We start from the raw sequence: 21,812 nt of genomic DNA on the forward strand, positions 1-21,812 counted from the left end.
TCCTTCCTGCTAGGCCTCGTTGCTTCTGCCTTCTAGACTGCAAAAGGGCCACTAGTCTTTTAATACTAGTGGAGAGCTCTTGGTTTAAGCTTGGTGTTTTCTTGAAGTTCAACTTTTTCCTTCTCCTAAAGCTACTTAATGCATTTCTCAGGGATGAGGAACAGGGGAAAAGGTCCCACTCCTCTGTTTTTTCCAGATAAGAGCCTAGTCCTATCTGACATCCAAGGAGAAAGGCTCACACAGTGCTCTTGGAGAACGTCCATGGCAGAGTGTCTTTTCCCCAGAAATAGGTGAACAAAGCTGTTGGGAGAGAATGTAATAAAAAAAGCCAGGAATCTCTCAGAAACAGGTTTGGGAGGCAGTGACTGGGGAGTTGGGAGATCTTGTTTTACAAAACTGTAATTTCAAGCTCCTTGTGGACAATGGCTGAGAATGTCATGATTGCCTTTGAACTGGTATTCTCAGGACTAAAATCCACTAAAAGCCAAATCACCCAGGATTGGGAAGTGATCAGGGAGGGGCCACAGTTAAAACATGATTTCCTACAATTGCCACTGCAAAATCTGTTTATAAGGAGATCCAGGTGGGAAAAAAAAGCTGTGGTGCAAAAGAAACCTCTGCTGCAGAGATTTAGAACACATTTCAAGGTACCCTTTCTGCTGCAGGGGAGTGCCTGCCTTTCCTCCTGGGACAGCATCACACAGGAGCCTAAAGAGCAGAGGTTTCACGTTAAGGCATAACACTTCTCATGGTTACAGTGCTTTAGGTTACACGAGAAAGTGCTGGAATAAAGGAAAAGGAGATGAATTCAGACCGTCAAAATATGTTCTGTGCTTCAGGTGAGGTATTAACAAGATTGTTATCCTAAAGATGAAATCCTTCCCCCACTCTTTATGTGATTGAATAAAAAAAACTCAACAAACCAACACAAAAACCCAACCACCACCAGCCCTACAACCAAAATCACTGCCTTAGCTTTTTTTTGCTTAAATAACACAATTGAAAAGTATCTTCTTATGCATCTGATGACTTCACACAGTCACTCTTAATCAAGCTCTTATTTGCTTAGTCTAAGCAATGTATTTACTAAATACTTAACGAGTTTGTGGAACTGTTCCCAAAGCTCAGTTTTGTCAGTGTTAAAAGCTTTTAACACTGCTCATGACAATGTGCTTTTGCATTAAGTGTTTAAGATTTCTTAAAGTCCTTAACTGAAATGCCTCTCTGCACATCTGTGCACATCTCTTCTCCCACCTCTTTCCTCTTTTCCTCTGGAAAAAAAAAAAAGCTACGATGCTGGCTCACAAAGCTGACTGGGGGTTAGCTGGGTCCTGGTGGGCACCAACCTGGACATGAGCCAAGCAATGCGCCCTTGACACAAATAAGGTTAGTGGGCTACAGGGACCTACTGCAGGGAGTCAAATGAAGGGTCATAAAGATGATTAAAGGTGTAAAGAAAAGATGACTAGAGCATCTGTCCTGTGAGAAAAAGCTGAACTGGAACTGTTCAACCTGGAAAAGACAAGGCTCATGGGGATCTAACCATCTAGCAATACCTGAAGGGAGAGTGGAAGGAGAAGGGAGCCAGGTCCTGTCAGTGGGCACTGAAAGAACCAGAGGCAAGAGGCACAAATTGGAACAGAGGAGGTGTTATCTGAACATCAGGAAATGCTCTGTTACTGTGAGGATAACCAAACACTGGCACAGGTTTCCCAGAGAGGCTGTGGAGTCTCCTTCCTTGGAGATAGTCAAAAGCCATTTGGACACAGTTCTGGATAAACTCCTACACAATCAGCTCTAGCTGACCCTGCTTCAGCTGGGTCCCTTCCACCATCAACCAACCTGTGAGAGTAGAATGATGCCTCTTAAGGCAGAGTCCTGCTTCTTGTCATCTTCACTCCTGCAGCCTAATGGGACACCCTGGTAATACTAAATGAGTACCCACACACAGGAACAGATCTCAGAACTTAACCTTCAGCCTGTCTAAGGTTTTTTGCTACTGAAGAAAGAGCAAGACAAGTAGTGAAAGGGAGAGTAAGCCTGACTGTTGTCACCTGACATTTCTAAGAGAACAGAAAATTAGTTATTACAGATACTGATTTCTTTCCACACCTGTCTTAAAATAGCTTATAAGACCTTAAAGTAATTTTGCTCCCTCCTCAATTCAGTGGCTAGGACAGAGGTTTCCTCTCAGCTCTCTTAATACCTTTCCCCAGCTGTCACCTTATTTGTCTTTTCAGTGCTGGGCAGCTCTCAGGTCACAGTGCAAGAGCTTTGCCCTCTGTCTGCAGAAGAGATGGTTCTGCACAGTCCCTCAGCAGAGGCCTTCAGCATGAGGGGCAAGAGCTCACAGCAGCATTAAACCAAATGCTGACCTTAAACCCTTTCTTTCAAGCTCTCAGAGAAAGCATCCATATATTTACAGGAAGTTTTATGCAGAGTAGCAAAACTGTAACCATGATAAGGGAGTGATTTGTAGATGTCAGCCATCACCAGCTACTGTCAGGGTTACTGAGGTCACAGACATAGGAAAGCATCTCAGCTGTTACAGGAATTAAATAAATGGGGTACAAACTGTTGTTAAAGAAGGGCAGCCACAAATCCAGTGGCTGCAGCAGTGCTTGGCTGGGGAAGCAAGGCTTGCAGCAATGCTCTGAATGAACAGGAATAAGAAGGGAGGTCCTTGACCATTACTATTGCCACAGCCAACATCTGAATTGAAAGGAAGAAAAAAAAAAATCCACAAAACCCTGTATTGAAAAATCCACAAAAATTAGCAATTAAATTACCAAGATTTAAGTTAACATAAACCTATTTTTGAGGACATAAATATTCTCCTCTTCTTGTGCAGCCGATTAACAGTCACTGCTCTGCTATTACAAAAAGGGCTAATACAACAAACTACTGTAAAGCAATAGCACTAGAAGTCCTTGTATGCTTCTCATTCCATTACCGATTACTATAGACAACAGGTTACAGAAAGATCTTACAAAATTCAAATTGATTCATCTCTATGCACCAGAGGCTTCTAGGAATAACAGATAAAACCATGATTTATTACACTGTACAAAACTGGATTCAGAACAAGCAAGTGCAGAATATTGTACGTGATTTATTTTTTCTGTACATTACATATTGTTAAATTTCATTGGCAAATCCAAAACTTCCATAATTTTTCCTTTACCTGCTTAAACCAAGCAATTTATTTTGTTCTATGGGATAGAACAAAATAGCTTCCTGGATAATTTATCATCTGATTAACTTGGCAGAAGGTGCTCCAGCTCAGACTGACTTTCAGTGCTTCCCATAGCTTGTCAGGTTAGAACCCCAGTTAGTAGCATAGTGTTCTGCCACTGTACCAGTCTAGAAACAAGCAATTCCATCCTCATTAAATTTTAACGTCTTCTTCTTAGAAGATGAATTAATGCAGTTGCACTTGTAGATTTTCCAAACAGTATAAATGAAGGCTGTAGCTACCATCAGAAAGATTTCCAGTAGCCCCAGATTGGTCTCACGGGTTCTGCAAGATGTGCTAAGATAGGTCAAATGTTCAATAAAGTCCTTAAGAAAAATAAATATTTTTGCATAACGTATGTACAAAAATTGGTTGATTTCCTTCATTCATATAGGTTCAACAGCAGATATCACCACACTCATATTTTACTCACTAGCTCATAATAATTAATGCCGTCTTCTTAAGAGTCTAAGATAATATTGGCCTATTCTTTATAATAGTGCAAATTATACAGAGGTGTTTTGAAAACCATGGCTTATAGAAAGAAGGATTAACAAAAACACCCCTCCTTTGGTCCCTGCAAGAGTAGTTTAATTCTTCCATGAAATTTTCAAAACTCCCCTACATAATTTTACCCAACTATTAAGGCGTCAAAAGCATGGATTTAACGTTGAGATTAAGTGGCCTTTCTTGGACTTGAAAAAAAGTCCACTGGAGATTTCCTGACAACGAAATTTTCTTAATGTTTCTCCTTTCCTCCTCTTTATTCTGCACAAAAGCAATATGTCAAATGAACCTCTCTGATAATCTCCCCTATATATTTTTTAAATTACAGTAAAACATTACACTTAAATATATTGCACAAAAAGCGTTACACATCCTGCCTGACTCTTCACAAAAATGGCCACAAACACAGGAGAACAGCTACTGAACATCTCAAAATTTGAAGAGATCAATGAAATGCTGAGGAGATACTGGCATGAGACAGGTGTTTGGATCACTGGCTGTGCAGGGGTGTCCTGTATCCTGAAAGATGAAGGAGAAAAATAAGTAAGTTCTCTTTCCATATCCAGTTTCCCTTTTCCCTTCACCCCCAATCTAGGCAAAAAAACCCAAAAAACCCTAAAACAACAACAAAAAACCAACCAAACAGAAAACAAACAAACAAAAAAAAAAAACAACCAAGAACAATTCTCTCCTTCTACCAAAACCAGAACCTGAGTTGGAGTCCTTGAAACAGTATCATCTTCCTTATCCATTATTTTTTGATAAGCATTACAAAAGGGAAAAAGTCACCTGCTTTGTTGAGTCTAAATTATCTGTTTAATCAAAACATGAATTAATCTATTTCTTTGGGAGAAAATTAGTCCCTTGCTTTGAAAATGATGGGCAGCAGTTACTTCTTCAAAAAACTTGAGCAGTGTGTTTGAATTCCCAGTCTTAAAAGCTTTTCTACCTTGCTACATTTTTTCCCCAAACTTTCTTTCATCTTTCACTCCTACCTTTTCCACAAGGGAAATGAAAGCACTGCCTTAAAAACAGAAGTTGGCACCTAGGCAAGGCAGGAATACAGAAGTTAGACAGGGTGGAAAGGCTTTGTCATTACAAATTCTCTAAGCCTGCACTGCTTTCTTTCCTCTTACAGAAATTTGACCTCAGCAGAACTGTCTAATTATTTAAGATTCAAATTCCTCTTTGAACAAAATAGTTCTTTTTTTACATCTTATTAAAAACCCCTAAATGAGGGAAGTGCAGAGGTGTCATGACAAGAAATTCCCAGACAGTTCAATGGAGAAGTTAAACAATTTGTCAGTGTTGTTGTAAGGCTCAGAAGTGTCCTCACCAGACTTTCAGGAGTTTCTGTCCCTTTTCCACCAATGTTGATAAATGCACCATGTAAGGCAAGAAAACCAGATAAATACATGGCAAATAGAACACAGACTACTATGGTCTTCATTGCTTTGGTTTCCATAGGAAATGAAATTATATGCAATTCACTAAATAGAAGCAAAGAATCTCGAAGTGATTTTTTTTTCACTACCACATTCCCACCCAAAGTCTTTGCAGCACCCAAGTGCACCAGGTGAAACACATTCTAAATACTGTGCAACTTTTGCAGTGAAAATTGTTACTTGATAGATTTATTATCTGTGTTTCTCTAAGTCTGTGGAGGACTAGAAGAATACACCAGGTGGTATCACCTCATCATCCCCCCACTCTTTTTAATAATTGCTGTAACATCACCTGAGAAACAGTTGTTAGATTCATGACACAGAAGGAAAGACAAACACACACAAAAAAAGAGACACAGGTAGAATTGCCTATTGGGGGAATCTGCAGATGAGAAAGAGCAGATGACCAAGACCAAAATCAGAAGTATTAAACTTAACATCTTCATCTTGAGATGACATCTGCAAGAGCTGCACCACATCAGAAAACACTCTTAAAGGTAGTGGCTAATGAATTATTATCTTCTCTACCCATTGCCATGTCAATGTCATGTCATTACTTTCCTAGTTTCCAGGAAAAAACACCATCAGAATTATAATTCTGGGAAACAAGGCAGCGTTTTTCCTCTTTTAGTACTTATTTGTACTCTTGTATATTTTAGACTGAGTTTGTAACATGCTGATTTCTCTGCACATCATTATAAAAACACTTTTCAAAATTCCACCCAGTTGGGAATTACAAGTGCAATAAAAATCTCAAAGATCAGTTATTGGTGTTTTTAGTTATTGAAAACACCACAAATTTTACAGTGAAAGAAGTGATGAGGACTGAAAAGAATAACTTTCTTGCAATTATGAGTATTCCTCATTTCAAGAGAAATAAATTTTCACTTAATAAAGTGTTAAAATAGTTTGATTTCAATGTTTCAAAGCTAAAGCACACTTCCTTCAAAGTTAGAATATAATTCCCCAGGAGGAGTATTTACTGGCAAATGTAGTTGTTTTCCTCAAAATTTAGCATAGCTAGACATTAAGAAGCTCTGTATAAGTATTTTCACTATTACTTCATTCAGAGGGAAACAAAATAATTGCTTCCCTTGACTATCTCAAGTCACATGCAGCCGGTTTTGGGGAATTTCTTTTCAGAGAAATTCTCCATAAAAGCAAATACAACTACAGCATTCCAAGTGCAATAAAATCAATTTTAGTACCTTTGTATGAAAGTTATCTGAGGTACATGTTACTCTTCAGATTTAAGTACTGAATTAAATACATCAGGGAATGGAGAAAACAGTTTATAGTAAGACTGAGTACAGAGAAATCTATTTCTTAGCAAAATCTGTCTGATCTCACTGACACCTATGCTCATTAGAAACTGAATTATAACTCTTTGTTTAAATGGCATTCAGAGAAAATAAGGCAATAATAAAAGACAAAATGATGAAAAGCTGAGATAGGAAGTAATCACTACCTTTATCTAAAAGGGAACAAGAAACAAAATTATTCCTTATGCTAAACTGATGTGCAGAAACAAACAAAAAAATCAAAACAAAGAGCATCAGACAACTAGAAAGGAACACATTATTCACTTTGACATCACAGAACAGTCAGCAATGAAAACAGAGGAGGCACAGGAAATACCTGGAGTAACAAAGCAAGGTGGTAGTCCTTTGAGATCGTGAAGAAGGGAGGAAGGAGAGCCATAAAGTAAAAGAAGCAGAGTTAAGGTTTGTTTAAGCAAAGGTTCATAAGCCATTTAGAAAAAGTATTTTATTCTTGTGGCGAATCACAAGCAGCTTTATGAGAACCAAAATCAGCACAAATCACAAGAAGACTAAAACCAAGTGTTATGTGAAGTGATTACACTGTTTTCATAAAGCCCTGGAAACAGAAAGAAGAAAAGGTACTTCAGCTTCTGTGGCCGTGTCTGAGATAACTGAAAAGTGCTACCAAGCAAGCTTAGGAAAATAAAAGAATGTGCCACAATTGCAATGGTGCCTAGTGGAACAGAAAAAGTAGTATACACGAAAGCACTCACAAAGGTATCACACAATACTTGGTCATTACTTTTGCACTACTGAAATAATGTGGTTTTTTTCAGTTTCATCGTGGACAAATCCTTCAGCAAGAAGTCACTTTGAAAACAGACATTCAATATGAAAATTTTCTTATAACTCCCTCCTAACACAGAAGAGTACAAAAGCCACTGTACTTCCAACAAAGAACTTGGGAAACTCCTACATGCTATATATAGATGTACTTGGGTTACAGATTTTAGACGAGTACAGGAATACAAATGCCTCTTCCTGAAAAAATCCTAAAGCCTTATTAAAACCCCACTATGTTTATTATAGCATACTGAAAAAGTGAAAAGTAATTTCCCTACTTCAACAGTTCAATAGGTAATTCAATTCAGCAGCCATCAGTCCCTTCTTTTGCAAGGCCTCCTTTGAAATGAACAAAAAACAGAGGGCTCCAAGAATTTCCTGGGTGTAGCCTCTCACGTTGTCAAGCAATTACATTATATTATAAATTTCATAAATTGCTGAAAATTCTTCTCATCACTAGCTAGGCCTGTGCTTTTGGGCTATTTCCAATCCTTTTGGCTTTGGTTCTTAGAAACTCCTAACTTTCAGCACGCTTACTCAAAATTATTATTTACTTGCATCAAGCATGTCCCTTAGTGTAAATAATTTCTCTAATTGAGAATGCTTATGCACCACTTCTCTGTCTCCAAAAACAATTTATGGAGAGCAGTCACATTCCTTGTTAGCTTTAACACAGCTGAGTAAGAGAAATTATTCATTCCTAGTCTTCTTCATGCCCTGATCACTTTAGCACTTTTTTCCTCTGCAACTATTCCAATATTTTACTTTGTTCTTTAATGTAGAAAGAAAAATAAAAATAGATGCCTTATGAAGCAGTCTCCAGCTCTGCCTGAAGTTCTTCTGAATGACCTTAGAAAAAAAATTTGCCTGCTTTCTGAATTATACCATTAAAAGAAGAAACAAATTTTTTACATATTATCAGGTATCTGAAGAATACAGTGCTTCCATTTGTTCCAAGATTCAAACACTTGCTACTTTTCTTCTGTAAAGTAACTGATTTCTCTCAAAGTTTGGATTTGGTGGTAGTATTTTCATGTTTTTTTCTTTGCTTATTTTGGGTTTTTCTTGCTATGCATTACAGATATAGTTGTCTGTCAAGCACTCATGCATATTTAATTTAACAATCTTTCTAATCAAGTATGATACTGAAGCTTGAATAAATTGTCTAAGCCTGAAAATTTTCTTATTAAGGAATATTTTCACCTAGTACAGGATTTATCTAGAATTAATAAAGTACCTCCTGTCCCTTTGCCCCCCATCCTTGCTTTACTTCTCACCTCTCCTTAGCAAGCTTGGGAAAGGATATAGACAAGAGTCTGAGAAAAAAAAATGCACTATTTTTTTCCCCATATAGCTGAGTGAACAACACTACTTGACCCACATTGCCCTGTAAAAAGAGGGACATCATTTCAGATGAACAATTAACTTGCCCCTGCCAATAAGAGTGCCAATTATGCATAAATCAATTCATTTGACAATCCACTTCAGCCTGATCATCATTTATTTTAAGAAGAGACAAGGCTTAGATGCCAAGACTAGAGAGGGAATATTGCAATGTAGGCTCACAGATCAGGCTAGAAGCACCTCAGGAGGTCTCTAGCCCAGCCTCCTGCTCAAAGCAGACTAAGCTGTGAGATCAGACCAGCCTGCTCTGAGCTTTATTCAGTCAGTTCCTGATCAAATCCAAGGATGGAAAGTGCATCAGCTCTATGGTCAAACTGTTCCCTTGCTTGGGTGTCTTCATGGCAGGCTCCTGTGTCCCCCTGCAGGAGTCTTCTCCAGCCACTCCTGACAGGGCAAGTCCTCCAGCCTCCCTCATCATATGACCCTCACCTGAACTTCATCCAGTTTATCAGAGTCTTTGTTGTGCTGTGGCCTGACTGCAGTATCCCAGATGGTCTAATGAGTGCTGCATGAAAAGGGATAATGGCTTTCCTCTACCTGCTGACTGTGCTTTTGTTAAAACAGCCCATCCCAAACACCTGTTCCAGTATTTTTGTGCAGAAGCACACAACCAATCTACAACTGCACTGTCACTAAGACCTGCCCAAATCTCTAGGATGAGTTAGTCAGGACTGGAATGGGGATCGAGGAGGTATGGCTCATCAATCCTAAGTACCTTTAAAACTTCCTGGGCTGTGTTTCAAAGAATTCAAAAGTCTAAAACAAGCCCTGTTATTCCAGTAGATTGGAACAGATGTCTTGTCACCTTGACTACTACAATCTACTACTGGAATATTACTGTAACCTGTCTCTTACTATCACACCATCTCTAAAGTTAAATGTTTAATTCCAAACGCATTTAAAGTAATTCTTAATATTACAGACTTGTACTTTCAATTATACTAAGATCAAAATGAGAGAAATTTAGTGTAGAAAGCATTAACTCTACACAGTGGAGGCAGACAATCCAGAGAAATCTGGTACCACAAATGCCCATCTAAATGCACCTGTGTACTTGGAAATTTCCCCTTTCAAACAGAGGCTTTATCCTGCATATTGAACTACATGCTAAAGACTTATTCCACTGTAATGAAAATTCTTAGTTGTTCTTGACACAGATCCTTCATAAAATGCCCAGACTTTTCACAGTAGAAGCCAATTCTGGCTACCTGCTTTCCTATTATTAATTTTGCAAAACCTTGCTACCTGGAAGGGCTCCCGTGATATCAAAAATACTCAACTTCAAGATAACATGATTAAAGAAAACATGCTATTTCCAGCAGGACTTAGCTTATCCTGCTAAATAGCCTAGGTTTTTAAAAGGAAAATAAAAAAGCTCACACTGACATACAACTTCTCCTAAAAATCACAGAAAGATGTCACAAGACCAACTAATTTATGTTAATTAGAATATGAGTAATATGAGTATTTGGTCTTTGCTGTCCACTTAATACTACCCATATCTGATCTTTCAGATGTAAAATTAAAGTCTCACTAACTAGAAGGCTCTGTTGTAGTGCAACACAGAGTAAAAGCAGGATTATGTAATCATACACATTAAAGAAGACAATGCCCTACTGAAATTAAAATCATCCTATAAGACAACATATGCTTCACAGTAAACCTCAAAACCAGGGCAAAATACACTGTGGATGAAGTTTTAAACATTTATCCAAGCTTCATATGGGACAGAAGCAAAAATATAAAAATACAGAGCTCTACACCAATGTGGTAGGAAAAAATGTAGTCATTATTTCTCATTAGACATATATTGATTACCATTGCATCATTAAAAATACTTACTTCAGACTAGTCCCTCACGACTTTCCATAAGATCAAATTAATGAAAGTAGAGAGAATAACTCTTTCCACACGGCACTTTTCATTGCAATTCTAAGTATTGAGGTTATCAGATATCAGGAGGCAAGATTAAGAACAACTTTAGAATTTAACACAGATTTTATATGGAAGTTTCATATATTATTTTTAAGTTAGATATTAGTTACCCAATCACCTTTCACATGAGAAAGCTGATAAGATGACCTTAATATTTTTCCTTGCAGATGATCACCAGTAGCTGTTTGAACTTATTTCTGATTATCCATTTCCAAGCTCTTACCTTCCAAAACAGAATACTACAGTGTCGACAGAAATGCAAGGTGTCCCCATACTGTTCCTTTATTGGGTAATATTTCTGAAGTGCAAAGTACATCAGCTTCCAGTCAATGTGACCTTTCTCTGATGGAATCAAATGCCTACAAAACTGGACATAAAATTAATATCTTTCTTTAAAACTGTTGTAGTCAATTCAGGTGAAGGACAGGGGAAGGTGGAGGGAAGATAGTTAAACTGAACTTTTGTAACTAGAATTCTTTGAAGTCAATATTATGACATCATACATCTCTGCAAAGCAGTGAGAGAGATCAGACCACAAAAAAGATGGAAGGCAAAAACTAAAAATAGGAGCATGCATATTTGCCAAGAAAAACTAGGCTATACACAGCTGATCTAATTCCACTGTCTCAAAATTATTCTAATTATAGTCAAGAAGTGTTAAACAAAACAGTATTTAGAGCTGTAAGCAATTAATTCTATCCTTTAAAAAAACCCAAACCACTCAGGAATGAGATTTAAAAACATGATTGTGCATTACGGATAGTGGCTTTCTGTTAAAGCCTTATGGATTTAAATAAAGATCTTTCTTTAATTTTAAAAGCATATAACGTTTATTTTTCACATTTGGTTGTGATCTTTTTAGAAGGATAGCAATAATTAGTGATTGATGCACTTCTTGAGGACCTAATTTGCATATAAAGATTAGCTGCTGCACTACAGCTATTTCTCCCCAGTTTGAGAGGCAGACAAGGTTTATTAAGAATGCATTATAAAAGACTTCTGTTCCACTCAGTGTGGATTAATGCTAATACATTGAGGGCTTTCTTCATTCAGAAGACAATTTCTGAATGGGGAGAGAATAGCACTGCCTTTTTGATTTCAGCTACACTTCACTTTGTTTCATAATGGTTCTCATTTTTTCCAAAAGTGCTCTTCAGATATCAATTTTGTTTTCATGGTTGGCTCAACAAACACACTGCAGAGGACAGAAAAAAACAACCTAACATGATTCTGTGGCTTATTAAGCCAGTACTCTTTTAAAGAGAAGAAGCAGAATTTGATATGGGAATATAATTAGATAATAACTTAATAAGAAATTCAATGTGAACATTCAGGAACACACTGGAAACACTGTGTACAAGAGTATTTTATGGAGCACAGAGACAGCTAATTTCACTGAAACCCTCAAGGATCTTTTTCCCTGCATTACCCTAGTATAAAAAGTTCCTCTCTAAACAGTTTTGTCACTGTTCAACAGAGCTTACCTCATCTACCCTCAAAATCCACTCAATTGCTACATAAGCTTAAATTTGTTATTTTTGTAACTCCACCTTGAATTTTTCTGGGTTTTCAGTTTGCTTTTTTCTGTTTAGTTTTTCCACAGTTAATTCTAAAACCTTTCATCTCACTAAAAAAAAAAATTCTTATTCGGGTCAATGGTGCATGAGTTAATTGAGCTTCAGTTCTGTCTTCCCCATTACAATAATACTTCATCTGGCAGTCACCAAGCAAATTCAACCTGCCAGATTTAAGAATGGGCACTTTAGCTTCCTCAAGTACAGAATGTACTAAGTTTCAAAAGTTCTTCCTCCAGCTCTGATCAGGTATCTTCTACTTTCTTAGGTTTATTTTCACCTAGTCTGATCTTTCCCCAGCAGTTATTAATGTCAGAAAATGAAGACAGTTCTGGAGTCATTCCTAGATTAATTTAATGCTCTTTATGAAGAAGTGACAGAAAAGCAGTTTCTCTGTTAATTTCAAAGCATTTGTTCTAGTCTTCTGAGCAAAAAGACAATTTGGCTTCTCCAGAATTTTCATATAGCTTAAAAGTTTGAGCAACCTGTCTGCCTACCTTAGCTGATAAAGTAAGCTCTACTTCAGAAAAACACTTTAGAGGTATCCTCTACAACACTGGTTAGGCAGTTTTTAAAAAGCCTGTCTTGCAATCATTGTGCAGTAATCGTGAGTATTCTCTGTATTTGGGGCTTGACTCCTCCTAAATACTGCATTCTGTGTTATATACTCATTATATCTGTGAACTCAGTATAACTACTGGGCTGCTTCCTTATATTATTTTTAAAAGTGAATGCATTATTTTTAAAAGCAAATGCAAGGAAACAGTTCAGTAGTTACCCTAAACTCAAAGACACACTGAATGCAATATTCAGGAGGAATCAAGCCCCAGATACAGAGAATACTCACGATTACTGCACAATGATACACTTATCTCAAAAAGGGCAAGTTTATGCTCCATTATTAGTATATGACATCAAAAAGTCTACATTTATACAACAGAGTTTATTACCTGCTTTTCTGCAAAATGGTACTGGCAGAGCTTTTTCCACAATTGTCTGTCTTCACTAAGCATGTACAAAGTTGGGGTCACTTGACCCAGAGTAATAATGTCCCAGCCATCAGAGAACCTGTATAAGATGTTATTCAGCATATGGAGAGGGAGATCGCTAAGTGTGAGTCCATTGTTGACTTGCTGGAAATAAGAGTTGAAAACTTTTAGCTACAAAAACATGATAGCTCAAAGTACAAACAAGATTATTTAATTTAGAGGCATTTTAGGTCTTAGTTTAGTTTTTTCAGATCATTGAGTAAAATCTACAGTTAATGCTTGACTACAATTATTCTCTAACTGAAAATTTAAATGACTAATGGCACAGAAGAAGCAACAAATTGCAAGCTTTATAATTCATAGCTTTCCTACTGTTAAAATAAACATATCCTAAATTCATTTCTTAAATTTCAAATAATTTTTGAAACACTTCTGTTCTCTCACAATAATATTATGCAGTCTTGAAAATTATAATATAGTCAATTCCATCTCCAGTGTGCTAAAGTCTTAACTATAATAAAGGCATGAATCAATTATTTCTAACTTGGTGGATCACTACAGTTTCTCAATTTTTATTAACAAACCAAACACATGTCAACTTGCCTTAAGACAACTAGAGTACAGAATAGAATACAGCACTGAAGACCAGAGATAGAAAATGAAAGCATTTTGGATGTCAAAGGTAGAAGACAGCAGGATAATTTCTGAAGTCTAGAAAAAGCTCCCCCTCAGTTATAAATGAGAAGATCTGCAGAGGTGACAGATGAGAGCACTGAGAAAGTTTCCATTAAGACTACAGACCTCTGAACTGTCGTGGGGTAAGCTACAGCACAGCTCCTACACGACTAAAGCTGGAGCCCACAGTGCCAGGTGGCAGAGGCCCAGCAGGCTGGAGGCAGGGTCCCAGCTGGCAGGGAGGCAGCATGGGCAGCTGCCAGCCCCAGGGAGCAGAGCTGCCCTGCTACAAGGTGGTGGCAGCACAGCAGCCCTGCACCCGCAGGCTCACACTTCTGTCTGTTTCATTCCCTTTGCTTATAGGCCAGGCTTTCCACAGAGTCACCTGGTACAAGTGCTGCTGGGGCTGTCCTCTGCTGAGGAATGAGCATGTGAGCACTAAAGATGCAACATTTCTCAGGGGCTACTTCAGCCACTGTAAAACAGCTCCAAAGGAAGGGTCACACTGGAAGGAAACAAGCGCAGCAGTAACTGCACTGTCTCAGAAGTGTCTGCGCTGGAGCTGCCTGGCACATGGAAACTGCTTAAACCAGGTTTCTCATTTCTCCTCTCTATGGAGAGGTTTAGTCAGATAACCAGTTCACACAGAAAGGACAATTTCAAACTTTCCTAGCTGAAAGACAATAGATAAAATGCTCGTATGACTTTACAGTGAGCAATATCTTACAGCATTTCTTCCAGGAATATCCCAGTCAGATTTTTAAAAAAATTGTCTGCTTATCATCACAAGTTTCCACCTGGACCAGTGCATACCACATGCTTTGAACACAGCCACATGAGGAGAATCCAGATGCTGAAGTAATTATCTTTTTTTTCACAAAAGCAACTGTGCTAATGAATAAATCTGTAGAATTGCTACTTGAGTTGACACATCTCCGAAGTGTCTTTTAGATTTTTATTTCTTCAGCTTTAGAAAATTTATTTTGGAACTAAAAACTAGGGCTTTTTCCCATGTCTATCTGAAAAGCTAGATAATTTTTTTTTTACTTATTTGAGAGGGAAAACAAATTCTATCTATACATCTCTATTACAAATCAGCAGTACAGATACTGTAGCAGTTTTCCTTAGAGAAAAGCTATTAAAACATTAGAAAATTCAGTTGATGCTAATGAGTTAATTTCATATTACTTCTTTATAAAACAAAACAAGTAAAACTGCTTAAAACATACTTGAAACTTGGTTCACTTACAAATCCTCATGCAATATTCAACATAATTCCCCTCCCCCAAATATTAATTAATATGACTTAATAATATACCTTGTTCATTTGAAGATTTTTTAATTGTTGTTGCCACAGAAGGATAGTTTCCAATCGGCAAATCCAAATATTGATGTTGCCTACCAACACAGATTTTCCTACTCCTCTAATCAGTATACAGAGAGTAGAACTCAGATCCTGTAGAAGATCTTTGATCAATCGTGGATTATATTGGTCTTCCATAACTGGAAAACAAAACAAACCAAATACAATTTCGGTTGACAGACTAAACCAAGCTAATCAACAGTTTTTTAAGATGAGTTAATTAGAACTCAATTGTTTGTGTACAAATAACTGCCCTAATTCCCACCATGACATTCATTGGTGTTATTCCTTCTGCACAAGATCAATAATAAACAATTTCACAGGCAAATTTGATGCAGAAATTCATGCTATATATTTAATGAAGTTAATGCTAAACAGGTAGCCATAAATCCAATTTTTTCAGTTCAAAGCAGACAGTATAACATCTCCATTTATTATGGTTAGCAGAAAAAAATAAAAATCAATATAATGTAATGGCTTTTTCTTAAAATAATCAAAATCTATGTTTTTTGAGTCTCAGTACATCATGAAAACTTAAACCCAAACATTTCATTAACCTAAAAGCTTTCACATTTTGTGAAGAGTATAATTTAACAGTAACCAATAGTTTAATAGAATCTAAAGGTCACTTAATTTCACCAACCTGTTTCAATAGACTTTATTCAATAACTAAGAGAAAATAACTTACTGCAGTCATGGGATGGGAAGTATGAAATCTGGCACTAATTAAGTATGCTATTGTTATGTCTTGCAATGTAAAAATGGTAATAAAACTAACAAAAAAAAAAAAAAAAATCAGTTGGCAGCTTAGTTACAGCAATTAAATCTGAACAGCCAGATTACAAGTCCTTAGGTCTTACCCTTCTGCACAATTTTGTCCAAAATGTTAAAGTAGTTCTTCTGTGCTGCACCACTCAGTGAAGTTAACTGGGATTTTGCAATTAACTGCAAAAGCTATGACAAAAAAATCAAAAGTCAGAAGAATGACAGAAAAAAAGGATGGTTTTAAATGCCCACTTAATGCACCCATATTCACCTACAACAGCCTGCATTGGCGTTTTGTGAAAATATAACTACAGAGTTCAAAAGACAAAGTAAGACGTGGAAAGCTTTAGGCATTCCCACTGGTATCCCAGTAATAATTTCTGAAGGACTTACATTTTTAAAATACTGTACAAATACTTATCTCTGGTGCTTATATCTGACAAAGCACATGACACAGATTTTATGAGTTGTAGTGAAGCAACAGAGAGAGTCTGTTTTGAGGGCTCACAAATACAAATGTGTGTAGATGTGTAGATGTGGCTGGGTCCTCAAGTCCTTGACAGATTTGGTGGCCGGGAACATCGTTCTAAACTGATACCAGCTACCAGAATTACAGCTTCTGAGTGAAAGTATCATACTGGTCAAACTGAAATGTGATGGATTTACTCATGGAGAGGAAATATCCTGTTTTTCCTAAACTAGGGAAAAAAAATTTCTGTATTAGTCCTACATTCAGGTCTCTGGTAGAATAAACCACAGCAATCTAATAACGAGCTGTGTACAAACCCTATCAGTACCTTTCCCTTAACTATTATAGTAATAATCTCCTAGTTGTCCACACGTCTGTCTCTGAAAACTGTGAGCAAAAAAGTGACAAGAACAATGGAAATTATTTGGGGCAAAATAATCAAAACAGCTTAAATTCTTGCCACGCAATGCCAAGCTATAGCTACTAGAAGCAGCCCTTGCTCCATTCTGGCACATTTGCTTTTACATCTCAGATTAAGTTTTGTAACTGATGAGAACCATTAGCTCTCAAAAAAAAAAAAAAAAAAAGTCCCTCATAATGAGGGACTTTGATGTTGTGACACCACTGACAGCAATGTTTAGAGGTGTGGCACTGAGCTTGGCAATTGCACTTTGTAACAATGAGTTCAGAGCAAATATTCTCAACACACTGGGAAGGGAAAGCACAGAGCAGAAAACAGCATTCCCTACAGAGTGCTCTGGTGTAGGGTAGCATCAAGTGTTGGCACAGAGGATGAAAAAGACTAAGCTTGTCAAAAATTATATTATATCTTCAATTCTAAAACACCAGCTTGACACTTCACTCAACATTAATTTTCCTCCGGAGGAAGAAAGAACACACCTGTTCTGTCCCTGATTTAATAATGTTACTTCTGGCTTCTCTGCACAATCTCTGACAAAACATTATGTACTATGAAAGAAAGAAATAATTGTCCTGATGTATTTAAATACAAGCAATCTAGTCTCAAAAACTATATAAATAGATATCAGGATTTCTTTATTGGCTTTTTCAAAGCCTATTAAATTGATTAATAATTTAGAATACACCTAGAGGTCTCTGGCAGTCTGCCAGTTCAAGAAAGTAGGTACATTTCTCTTGATTAATTTAAAAAAAAATAATAAAAAAAAAAGTTATGTCACTCAGTCTAAAGATCAAATGAAAGAAACAAATTCCACCTGACAAGATTTTAATGAAGATTCCAACTTCAGTGAAAGTTAATATGCAAGGATTAAGACAATTTTAGCAAAAGCAAGGTAGCAGGGAGTACAAGTACCTCACACGCTGATGTATGCAGAGCCATGGCATATGCCCTCTACTAGAGACTATAACTTTGAATGGATCATGTTTATTCAGAAGCGTTTGGACAAAATCCACCCATATCAAATGCAATGTATCAGAATTTAACAGCTACAAAGTTATCAATACACTACAGCACCAACAAATATAAATAACTAACTGATCCTACCTTCTCCCCTCACTGCCCATCCTAAAAGGGTCCTGGACAGACATCAATATTAACTATTAATAACGAATGGTATATTTTTTGTTAGTTGGAGAATCACCTTGATGGTCTGGGATCAAAGAAGAGCTAGAGTAGGGTTTGATTTTTTAAAATAGAATTCTTGATTTTACTTTGCTATCAACGAACAGCCAGAACTTCAGAGGAACTGATGCAAAGACATGATTAAAGTTTTGTATTTGTAAAACAATTTTAAATTTACAAATAAATTCTGAAACATTTAAAGGACTTTGAAAGTCTATCTATTTTATATTTTAAGTTCAACCAGATTTCTTAGGGTCTGCTATTAGTAGTTTCGGTTTGGATTGCAAACTGCTCCGTCCTCAATGATCTTAAGCCTAGCTGACTAAATCAATATTTTATATTTCTTGGTGAACAGAAGAAAAACTGGTCAAGGTGCTTATGCTGGACTTTAAATTGATCAACTGTTTTGAGCAACACAGTTTAGGCCCTGCAGCATCTAAAACAAATGCAAAATTCTAGATCTGTATTCCTTTTACCTGCTTGCTGTTTAAGTGAGGCACCCAAGGCTGACACCATTTATACCAAATCACCTTTTCTAAGGCTGCAGAGTCTCGGGAACGACCAAGGCTCTTGATTCTGCTCCCAAAACAGCATTAAAAAGTAATGCTCTAAACCACAACACATACATATACCAGAAAAACCCCAAACCCTGCCAGGGGAGCAAACCAGGCAAGGACGCTAACCACTAGCCTTGAAGCAAATCCTTTTTGCTTTGTTTCCAGATCTCTTGTTTTTCTTAAAGTACAATACACTGGCTCAGCATCCCAGGGATGGATAGAATGTGTTTTCTCTCCAAATAGTCCACAGCCTAGTGGTCAGGGTGTTCTCCCAGTATGTTTATTTAATTTTTATTTCTTTTCAAGTTCTGGATGCATTCCAAGAAATACAATACTTGTGAACAGCCTCATCACTGAATAGAACTATAGTCCTGATATGACTCACATTTTGAGCTTCTATAGGAGTTGAGACATGCACTTTACTATGTCAAGTTATATAATAAAATAAACCTAGGGCCAGAAAGAGATCAGTATCCCCAAAACAGGCATTTCCAAGTGGGCACCTGGTGAGGCATTAAGGTAATTAAGGCTGGAGTCTCAAGTTTTAAGGAATGTTAACAAAGATAAATGCATAGATATCTTGTCCTTGATTTAAAAATAAAAAACAAAAAACCCAAACCTGCAATGAATCACAGGACTGGTAAGAAGTAACAGAAGATACAGAAACTGCAAAAAATTTACATATCAAGTATTCTGGAAATTGTCATTTGAAATATATTTGAGATGTAGCAAATTACATTTAAGATTAATAACACTTTGCTGTATTTGGTTGTATAGAAATTATTTTACCTTTAAAGAGAGTTCATTACCCAAACTGATGAACAAAAATTGAAACTACCATAAATGTTTCCCTCTAAATAACACAGCACACTGGCTATCCTCTGAAAGCTACAGGCTTTTCAGACAGCCATATAATGAATTTTCACCAAATAAAATTTACTCAGTTTAAAGTTGCTTCTTGCATTATAAATTGCATACGATCAATGTATTTATACAATTACAAATCATCATCTGTTCAGTGCCTTTTGTACATGCAGGCACATCAGTGAATGCATTTTTAAAATATGCATATAAAGAAAGAGCTTACTTTGACCACGTAATTGAACCTCCTGATGTCCTGAATCGCACTTGAAAAGTCTAAGCGGTTAAAGGCTTCTCCCAAGGTGCAGTAGCCATGTCTCTGAGAAGGCGAAAAAAATACACTTTAAATGGAAGGAAACAAAGACAAAATTGAGTAAAACATTCAGAAAAGCACTCTGACACGCAGCTGATGCTAATAGATACCATGCTCCCTGGAAATATAGTGCCTCTGGACCAAAGAGTTACTTATTCTACAAGAAATTAAATGAAACCAGATACACTATTTGTAATTATCAGGTATGTAGGCAAGGCCTTTCAGTTCATACTAAATGTGTAATCTGGCATCACTTGTATTTGATTTCCTTGGGAATCTAATCCACTCTTGCATGGCCATAATGCTGGCACTCCCTCATGGCTATCACAGTCCCCATTTGCCATGCACAAGCAAGAGCTTGCTTGTACAGCTGTCTGAGCCTACAATTCTGAGAATTATCCGATTCACACTTGAGGGTGAGAACACAGCTAGTTGCTTCTGGGATCAGAAGAACAAACAGTCTCAACATCTAAAATTTATTTTCCAGATGCTAGAAGCTTAGGCACTTTTTTTTTTATGCACCAAGAGCAATTGCTTTTTCTTTTGGTACTTCTCCACATCCTAATGTGAAAATGGAAGTTTCAGAGGCTGTTGAGAACAACTTAAGGTAGTAGCAGCAGCCCAAAATTACATGGGATTATGTTAGCTCAGTGCATTTACAGCCACAAAGCCATACTGAAACCCAGGATCAAATAAAGTGAGGCTAGGTAAAATAGAGTCTTGCAGAGCAGTGTGCTACTATGGTTTTATTAGCCCAAAGAAGGAGGGGGATAAATAATTATTTAAAGCTCATTCCTAGACAGACTTTCTTGGCCAATTATGGGATGGTGACAAATTCTGAAGTACAAATAATGTTCCTTTTTGCAACCCAGTGAATGCTTTCCCGGCATGCACCCCAGTGGGATAAGACAGTTAAGAAATCACTGCAGAGTGGTGGTGATTACTGCCTGTTGGTTAATGACCAAATTCAGGATTGTACTGCTTGCTCATTCAACTGACATTCCTCAGACCCAAACACTGCACATTTCATAATATGCACACCTTGCTTAGCTAATAGGAGTGAATTAACACATGATCAACAAAATTTCCGTTGAAATTTAAATATTTGTGGCTGTTCTCTGGCTAAAGAGTTATCATTACGTCACGCTTAAAACATGAACATAAAAGACATTTCCCTGAACAGATTTCTGTGAAACTACAGCTTTGCCTTTCCCAGTATACCATCATGACAAAATTATTCAAAAAAATCTCCAATTTCATTTCACCCACATGCATTCACTTGGTTTGGTTTTCTTTTATTTCAATGCTCTCCCACAGCATGTTTCACGTGTTTTTTATCAAGACTTTCCTATCTTGTAATTTTGCTCTTAAAACCAGTATCCAGTTTGGGAAAAATGTTTCCTAGTTGTGAGACTGCTATTTGAAAATCAAGAAATATTAGAATCTGTAAGAAAAACTAGAGCCTCTAAATCATGTTTTAGATTAGCTTAAATTGTTGCTCTGAATTTCTTGATTCACGTATTCTTATTCCTTGCTACTTTCTTAACCTACTACTCTAAGCTTTTAAATTTATACAGAGAATTACTTGAAAGATTAGTGTTTAATTCTAACCATCCCTGGTTTCTTTTTTATATTAAAAAACTCAAACAAACCTGAAAGATGAATGGTCAAATATTAGAAAGTAACCAAAATATTTGGTCCGCTGTCTGAATGGACAAGAAACAAAAGCAAATATTCACACATCACTAGTACATCAACTTCTGCATGAGTATATATATATAAGGGTTATGGTGGACACCAATGCATGATTTTAGGCTATTTGTATTTTGGCCTCAATGTAGTTTGAAACCTCAGCTTACCCTAATCATTCAAAGCCCCACAATGACTGGTACTAGTCTCCTGCCCCCTGCTCCTCCTCACCCTAATTTGAGATGGCACAAAGGGAAAAAGCATCTTGAGACTTTTGCAGACCAATCTAAGTAACCTCATCTAGAAGATACAGCAGAAAGAGG

General features: G+C 37.0%; 1 protein-coding gene across 7 annotated transcripts in view; it reads right to left on the minus strand.

Moving 5' to 3' along the window:
• Window positions 1-3,092: 3,092 nt before the first annotated feature.
• Window positions 3,093-21,812, minus strand: part of FBXO25 (F-box protein 25) — a 30,711-nt gene continuing 11,991 nt past the window's right edge. The window contains exons 5-12 of one of the 7 annotated variants that reach the window (XM_088162340.1): window positions 19,714-19,806; window positions 16,093-16,186; window positions 15,188-15,372; window positions 13,156-13,338; window positions 10,855-10,998; window positions 6,826-6,852; window positions 4,738-4,787; window positions 3,093-4,261 (exon numbers count right to left, since the gene is read on the minus strand). In XM_088162340.1, the coding sequence (XP_088018466.1) occupies window positions 4,084-4,261; window positions 4,738-4,787; window positions 6,826-6,852; window positions 10,855-10,998; window positions 13,156-13,338; window positions 15,188-15,372; window positions 16,093-16,186; window positions 19,714-19,806 (954 nt within the window). In that variant the 3' untranslated portion in view covers window positions 3,093-4,083. The other 6 variants (XM_088162342.1, XM_088162341.1, XM_088162343.1 and 3 more) reach the window with 6 other exon arrangements.

Source organism: Sturnus vulgaris, chromosome 3 (genome assembly GCF_052056855.1).
Source record: "Sturnus vulgaris isolate bStuVul1 chromosome 3, bStuVul1.hap1, whole genome shotgun sequence".
Classification (NCBI taxonomy): Eukaryota; Metazoa; Chordata; class Aves; order Passeriformes; family Sturnidae; genus Sturnus; species Sturnus vulgaris.